The sequence below is a fragment of the Vidua chalybeata genome, chromosome 2, assembly GCF_026979565.1.
Source record: "Vidua chalybeata isolate OUT-0048 chromosome 2, bVidCha1 merged haplotype, whole genome shotgun sequence".
Taxonomy (NCBI): Eukaryota; Metazoa; Chordata; class Aves; order Passeriformes; family Viduidae; genus Vidua; species Vidua chalybeata.
The window spans coordinates 87315026-87322993 of NC_071531.1; the positions used below are offsets into that span (position 1 = coordinate 87315026).

A 7968-nucleotide genomic window follows, 5' to 3' on the forward strand; every position below is an offset into this window, starting at 1 on the left:
TCTGAGCAATTGCTAGAGATTGAGCATTTTCACAGCAACATACCAGCAGTACATGATGCAATGATTTGGCTATGCTAACGTAGCAGTAGCTGTAAAAGACACCATCATCTAAGGCATTGGCCAGAACAGCAACATGCAAGCAGTCAAAACATCATGGGCATGTCCCAGGCTAAAGCTAGAGCAAAGCTTTACTGGTACTTCACTTCCTGTGGGATATGGGACGTTTAGGCAGTGATGAAGGTGGAGCAAGTGCTCATTTGCAGCAGAAGAACTTCACATCGTTGAGTGCTGTGTCATCCTGAAGTCCCTGTGGAGGTTCTACCTTGGTCTGGAGACCACATATCTTACAGCTGTTGGTCCACAGGCCAAAGCTGCCCCACGACAGTCCATCACCTACCAGCACAGCTTCATCTGAGCATCTGAACTGGATGTTGTTGACTGCTGTGTCATCACCTGCTCTTTGGGACTTTTCTGTTCTCAGTGAAAAAGAGGTCAGGTAGCCTCCAGGGCAAACTTGGAAGCTGGTCCAGGAACCCCACCTGACAAAAAGCAAATGGAAAAATGTCTGGGCTCTGTGAGCTGTGGGAAATGCTCCTTCTCCTTGTCATGCTGCTCTGAAGCTTAGCACTTCTCTGACACAGCATCCTACTGCAGTCGGGGGCCCCTTACTTTCTCCTTTTGTTTCCCTTGCCTTCCAAAGATGTACTTTTCTCTTCATTGATATCTCATCAGAAAAGCACCAGGAAACCTGAGATTGGATAGTTATGGTTCTGGTTGAAACTCTGAGGGCAGCCTGAGCGCATGTTTTATGATGTATCCCTGACATGTGTGACAGGTACACACCAGGCAGCCAGGAGAGCAGCCAGAGGTGCAGTACTCTTCCCTGCAGCGTGGCCAGGGCTTGGGCTGGGCAATTTCTAAATGTATGGTTAGAAACCCTTCCCAAAGAAAACTCTAACCCTGGGACCATATTTCAGGTGTTCACAGTGCTCTGCAGAAAATCCAAGGTCAAACAAAAAGTGGTAAAGTGAGGTCACCATGTTTAATAACCCTCAAAATTAATGAAAAAAAAACCCTAACCACTTGTTTTAATTCACTATACTACATCACTATGTATACAGCAAGTCAGAGAGAAGAGATCCCTGCAAATGGTGACACCCATGGGTGTTTTGTGAGCTGCTGCATGACAAACAGGAGAGAAACCAGAGTGTCACTTACTCCCCCACCAAGGACTCAATGGTTATTGAGTCATCCTGACAATGCAGGCGTATGCCATTCAGAGCAGTGTCATCACTTCCAAACTGGTCGGGCTCCACCTGCAATGGAAGTCACACAGGGGCAGAGGTAAAGGCAAGGGGCAAAGGACCCAGGAAAAGTCCTTTTCATGCCTGTCAGAAACAGCCCCATCTCCTTTCTGTAACGGGAAAGAGAAAATGTCTTGGGAAGCACATTGGAAAAGACAGCTGTCACTGGGAAACCACCTAACCCTTGTAACATGTTCTTTGTGTTTTCTAACTATTTCTGACCCAACAGGTAAAGCAGAGTCTCGGAGTCTCAGGAGAGACACTGGTAGTGGATGCCTCTCTCCCAGAATCCAGCTTTTCATACCCACATGATTTCTCCCAGCAACATCAGCCACATGCAGACTTTTCTGGTGTAGCTACAGTGGCAACACTTGCCAGAAGACTCATAGCTTTATGTACACAATATCATACTCAAGAGGACAAATATGTAGAAAATCCTTAGGGACAGGAGACGGTAGGGAATGGAGAAAATTTTACCTTCAATGCAAATCCATTGGCGTAGCCATGATGGCAAAACTGCCGGCTGCCCCACTTGCCCCAGTGGCCTCCATTGGGCACAGAGAGGACAGAGGTGTATTCACGCACCCCTGTGCCTCGGGGGCAGAGGAGGAGCAGGATGAGTGTAGCTGGCACAAGGGACTTCATCTCTGGTGCTCTGCATCTGCTGAAGGAATGCTGGTGTATGGACTGGGGAATTTATACCCTTCCAAAGCTGCTTGCCTTTCCCTACCAGTCCATTGACAAACACCACTGGAACAATAGTTTCCACCCAGGCAGGGACACAGCACTTGCTGACCTGCTCACAGTGCCCATGAGGAGATCCTCTGGGAGTTCAGCAGCTGACACACAGCAGATACTGTGGCCATAGGTGTATCCACCACCACTGAAGGGAACACCTATGTGCTCCTTGCTTTGCCCATGGTAGAAGCTTAATATCAATTTCTGCTTCTGGCTACACAGATATTTGGCCATGGGTATGTTTGCCTTCTGAGAGTAACTGCCATAACCATTTTACCAATTGCTATTTGGCAAGGAAGGTCAGACTAGATGAAGAAATATAAGGTACCTGGTCTGGAACAAAGAATAAGTAGACTCAAGGCCTGTGTCACCCAATACCTTCTGTTGAATAGGATTCCTGGGAATCTCAACAAGTTAGGTAATTTATGGTTTTAATATCTTTCTTTTCAACAGCCTTTTTAATCTCAATAGAAAACTGTATGCTTTGCTTTTGCAGCAAGCTTAACCAAAGTCAGATATGCTGGGATGCCCACAGTGATTCTCAGGGTTAAGTGCCACTGGGGACAAGTAGAAAGGTGATACTGATGCACTGAGGGCACAGTCGGAGGATGTCATGATGCAGAAAGAGGTGAATTCGAAACTCTTAACACAGAGTTAACCAATGCTTCGGAGGGCCCTTGGTTGGTCTTGCAGCATCTGGCAGAAGCTTTCTCTCAGTTCAATCGGCAAAGAAGAGAGAATATATTTTAGAGAAGTATCTTAATCTTCAGGATGTTAATGCAAGATGAGGTGCCAAACCTTGAACTAACAGAAGACAAAGAATTTCCCTCTTCTAGGTTTCTCTTCCAATGCCTGTTCTGCTCTGTCTGTTCCTGTCCCACTAAAGGGTGATGTTGCTTTTCCCATTCTTGACTCTGCATTCCCCTTACACTTGTCAGTGGTGTCTACAGGTGGCAACATATGCAAATTAAGATGATGGGAAGTTGGATGATCCTTTTAGTGAAAAGCACTAAAAGAGCACAGCACGCGATGAAAGCACAACCTGTTTTCCTCTTTAAAACAGAACTTTTGTTTTACTTCTCCAAAGGGATGTCAAAATTTAGAGATGTGTTTTCTCCCACAAGGACTGTGTAATCACATCTGGCAAACCAGGTGTGTTTGTTCAGGCAGGGTCACACAGTGGTAGCCAAGGACACTCAGACCTGCTCTTGGCAGCAAATGGTTGGAAAGGAGCAGAAGGAGTCAGAAGGAAATGGCTGGGACCTAGTTAAGACTACAAAAGGAGCAGGATTCCTTCTCATTTTTCCTTTGCTGGCCCTAAACCATCACCCTTGATCACTTCACCTCTAGCAGCAGGTCCACAGCCTGGCAGGACCCATCTTCCCCCCTCATACTCTGCTCAAATCATAAGATTCCTGACTTTTCCCATCCCCAGAGGAGGATCCTGGGGCACCGTGAGCCCACAGTGTGCAGGGGAGCAGGACAAGGCAGGAGGTGAGGCCGCCTTCAGGGATTTGGCCATGAAAAATTACTCCTGTGCAGAACTCACAGGTCCAGGAGAAAACTCAAGCCCAAGAGGAGAACTATTAGAGAACTATTAGTCCAGGACCTGGGAAGAATCATTTTCCCATTTATAACCAAACAGCTGGTAACCTGGGCTGCCAAATGTGAGATGCTTTGGACTTGATTTCACAGTACATGGCTTAGATAGCACTTAACACATGCAGAGCAGACACTGATTTTGCTACCACGTAACAGTGCCAATTTTGCTTGGATGCCTTAACAGGTTTCCAAAGATCAGCTTACACAGACTACCAAAATAAAAAAAAAAGTCTACAATGGTGAGATCCAGATCTCTTAATGACACACCCACCCTGCTTTCTTGCTCCCTCTCCTGTATTTTAATATCCTTGAAAATGTCAGAAGAGTTTTAAAGAAAATTGGAAAACTGATGAATTTGATTAATGAAACATGACTACAGTAAAATGATGATAATATAGGGTATTTCATCCTTTTATTATTCATCCAGCTTAATACAATTATTTTTGCAGGCAGAAGAGCATAAAAATTTTGCCACTACTTTTCAGCTTTTATAAAAAACTTCTATTTTTTTCATAAACAGATTAACATAATACTAATCAGTATATTGATTTTATAAAATTATTATTGTGATGTTATGAAATTTAAATCTCTATGGAACATGGAAAAAAATTGTCTGTAACATACAGAAACATATACTATACAAAATTTGTTTGTTTTATGATGTTATTGAAAAAATTATGTATTAACTACTCTTGAAAATTCATTAATTTCTGATTTTTACACCTGAAATTACCGCACACACAGTAGTACAAACTTAGTTTGGCAGTGTTGTGTTGTCTTTCTCATATTCTCATTTTCTCATATTCATGTAAACCTGCTGCTGCCCAAAGGATGGAGATCATTTGAGATGCTGGACTCTTTTGAGTGAGCTGTAGGAAGGGGTTGAAGGCAGCAAGTGCCCAGGAACTCCACATAGAAGGGGAAAGAGCATTCCCTAAAAGAGAAGTCAATAAATACAGGGGGATGGTTTTGACTGAATGACTGTGTGCTTCTGCGTGCTCTAGGCCATTTTACCCTCCTCCCACACTGTTACCAAGGCACTGGTTGCCACTCATCAGCTCTCAGTAGCTATGTTCCTCAGCAGCTCTAATGCCAAACCTGACCATTACAACTATAATGGGTATAAATCCATTGTAAATCACACAGCTTGCCTCTGCCAAACCTTCCTCACCTGCAGCTTGGGATGTAGATAAGACACTCCACAGCTAACTGCATCCTGCAAAAAAAAACACTATCTCATGGAAATAGTACATCAGCAAACCCAGAAATCACACCTAGTGCCAAAAAAATGTGAAAGGGCAATAAAGAATCTATTCTATTCTATGGAAATATGAATAAGCAAAGAGTTGCATTATTTAGAAAGAAGAGGTGAGATTCTGAAGGAACACAGACATCAGTGCAGATGTCTCCATCTGAAATAACTGCAGTGGGCTCCTTTCACAGCTGCTGAGAGAGACAACGTGACAACAATAGAAAGGATCAGATATCTTCACATGAACCTCTCCCTGAAATCATCCGTTCATCACAGCTGACTACAGTGAGGCATGATCCCATCTTATAACCTCAGACTCTGTGTAGGCTTTTTCAGGCCAAAATCGGTAGTGCTGAATGAGAATTAGTTTTCAGTAATATGGGTAAAAGTTTAAGAGAAAATGAGTCACCAAATTATGTGCTATCTGGTCCTCATTTGCTCATTTGCTAAATTGACTCAGATTAATAGAAAATTGAATGGCAGGAAAAATAATATAAGTGATAGATATCAGAAATGAGACAAGAGCTGGGATTTTCTAGATGCATGAGCAGAGAGAGAAGCTTTAAAGCAAATAACATAAGTATAGACATTTCTCAGATACAAGGGGAGATAATTTCACATTAGTTGAAATAATGGGATGTAAAGATGACCTACATGTAGAGGTGGTGGTTCTCTTGTTGTGAAGTTATTTTCAGGTGGTTTCCCACTTGCCCACAACCCCCAGCTTTCATATAAAAATTTACCTTGAAAATTTAGACAGTTATCTACTAGGCTGAGCATACATTATTGTTTTTAAAGCAGCAATTACAGTCTATAAATTTAATAAGCAAACTCTCTATTCTACTGTGCAATAAAATAAATAAAAATATCAAGTAATTTTAGACCTAGAATTGTCTCTTGTGGGACATGGCTTGATATGTGTTTTTACAGGCTTTCAATATTTTTTACTATTGATTCAAATTGCTAATTAACAAAAAAAAACCGCAAAGAAATGGAGAGGCAGACCCTCCTGCAGTGCAGATTTACTGACAGCCAGAGACCAAATGCCAATTTACACCCACTGCAAGTCTTCAACTAAAGATCACTTCACGTATGAAAACTTTAGCAACTCATTCTGAAAATTCAATGGGAAAAGTTCTCAGGAAACCTACCCTTAACCACAGCCACAGGGCTGTTCCACCCCCTCAAAACTGAGGCTCAAGAATGCCAAGACAAAAAACAGATTAAGCCCTACTGAGGATTGGGGGAGGGAAGGAGAAAGAAGAGGGGGGGAGAGAGAGAGAGAAAGGAAAGAAAGAGAAAAAGAAAGAAAGAAAAAGAAGAAAGAGAAGAAAGAGAGAAAGAAAGAAAGAAAGAAAGAAAGAAAGAAAGAAAGAAAGAAAGAAAGAAAGAAAGAAAGAAAGAAAGAAAGAAAGAAAGAAAGAAGAAAGAAAGAAAGAAAGAAAGAAAGAAAGAAAGAAAGAAAGAAAGAAAGAAGAAAGAAAGAAAGAAAGAAAGAAAGAAAGAAAGAAAGAAAGAAAGAAAGAAAGAAAGAAAGAAAGAAAGAAAGAAAGAAGCTCTGAAAATAAAGTTGAATATTTGTAGATTATTGTGATAAGTACCAGATCATTCAGTTTCCCTTTATTTTTTAAATAAAGGACTTTATTAACAGATCCTGAACACAGGTGATGAAAAGAAAGAAGGCGGCATATCTTTTGTTGACGTCAAAATGGCTGAAAATGTTTAATATATGTAAACACCTTTTTCCTATATCAAGATTTTTTATCTCCTTAGGCAATTCAGGTGTTGGTTGAAAATACTTCAGCCATCACTCTAAGCTGCATGCTGATAAACAGCAGATCACACCCTGATCTATGCCCAGAGCCCGGTAATGTGGTTGTGTAGACTATGCCTCCTGTTTTGACACAAAAGTCTTGAGGCCATTACCCGTGCAGGAGAGTCCATGTTCTTCCAGGAAATCCATACATGGAATTACAATCCTCTTCCAGTCCAGAGCAAGGCAGAAATAAATGATGGTCATTGGGAAGTCCCATGTGCAATCTGCATTGGGAACTCCCATCTGCTGGCCACTGCAGTCTGAATGTTTGCACTTTGGGAAAAGACTCAAGCAAGAATCTTCTGTCTCCCACAAGAACTCTTCACAGACAGTCATGCTGATCCAGGGAATTTACTGTGGAACAGACCCTGTTGTCTATAGTTAGCTACCCACCTCTGGAATTCATGCTGCAAAGCCTTTAAGCACTGCATTAATGGTCTGGATTTCATTTATATTCTTAAAGTTCACCAAGTGTTAATGAGCTTTGCTGCACTTCATCTTGCAGCACCTTAAAAGCTCAAATCTTCAGTTATCAGCCTTCAAATCAAGGTCCCAATGCCCTCACCCCTGACCAGTGAAGTGATGACTTGGGAGGCAGCCCTGGTCCTGCCACAGCTTCAGCAGCTTTGCCTGAGGGGTTGCTGTGGGGTCTCTGTCAGGAACAGATGAACATGGGGGAAACACTGGTTAGGCACAGGTTAACTTAAGATATCCTGTACTTGGGAGTACTTTGGAGTGGAAACATGAAGGCTAGTCCTGCTGAGTTATGAACAGGTATTTCTGCTGTGGTTTTGAACCTGCTGCATGCTTGACTTCAACTTCTGCAAACACACTGATCCAGACCTACGTCCCTCACCCAACTTCCATCACAGCCGTCAAGAACAAGAATTGGTCGCCACCTACAAACAATGGTAGCTGTTCAGGGCATGATCCATTTATTATTTACACTCTGTTTAAACCCTGATCTAGAAAGGTCCTGCTTGCTTGGTGAGTTTCCATAGTGTTCTTCACTGAGGTATCCAAGGACTCCACCAACATTAGTTTTCCTTGTGAAACAAGGGAGTGACATTTCTGCATGCAATAGTCCAGGCACCAGGGTGCACAGACTAAAGCTTTGACTATATTTCAATAAAGTTTTGAGTATTACATTGGATATAATAATTCAAGGCAAAGAGACAACTGCTTGTAGGAATCGCTGGTCTAAAGTTGAGACCACAGTCCCTCATTGCAAACAATTCAGACAACAATCAATGATG

The 7968-nt window shown here is 42.3% G+C and overlaps 1 protein-coding gene across 1 annotated transcript; it reads right to left on the bottom strand.

The window, feature by feature from the left end:
* Positions 1-253: 253 nt before the first annotated feature.
* Positions 254-1949, bottom strand: VMO1 (vitelline membrane outer layer 1 homolog). The gene is made up of 3 exons (XM_053934770.1): positions 1782-1949; positions 1219-1316; positions 254-539 (listed from the first exon to the last, which is right to left on the bottom strand). Exons 1-3 carry the CDS (start codon positions 1947-1949, stop codon positions 254-256), a joined length of 552 nt encoding a protein of 183 aa, XP_053790745.1.
* Positions 1950-7968: the final 6019 nt, after the last annotated feature.

What these genes read in the sequence shown, in the direction of transcription:
- VMO1 (XM_053934770.1), bottom strand. Translation starts at nt 1,949, where the DNA reads ATGAAGTCCCTTGTGCCAGCTACACTCATCCTGCTCCTCCTCTGCCCC. An exon ending in CCAATGGATTTGCATTGAAG is followed by an intron (nt 1,317 to 1,781) that starts GTAAAATTTTCT and finishes CTTCCATTGCAG; the next exon opens with GTGGAGCCCGACCAGTTTGG. An exon ending in ATTGAGTCCTTGGTGGGGGA is followed by an intron (nt 540 to 1,218) that starts GTAAGTGACACT and finishes GCTTTTTGTCAG; the next exon opens with GTGGGGTTCCTGGACCAGCT.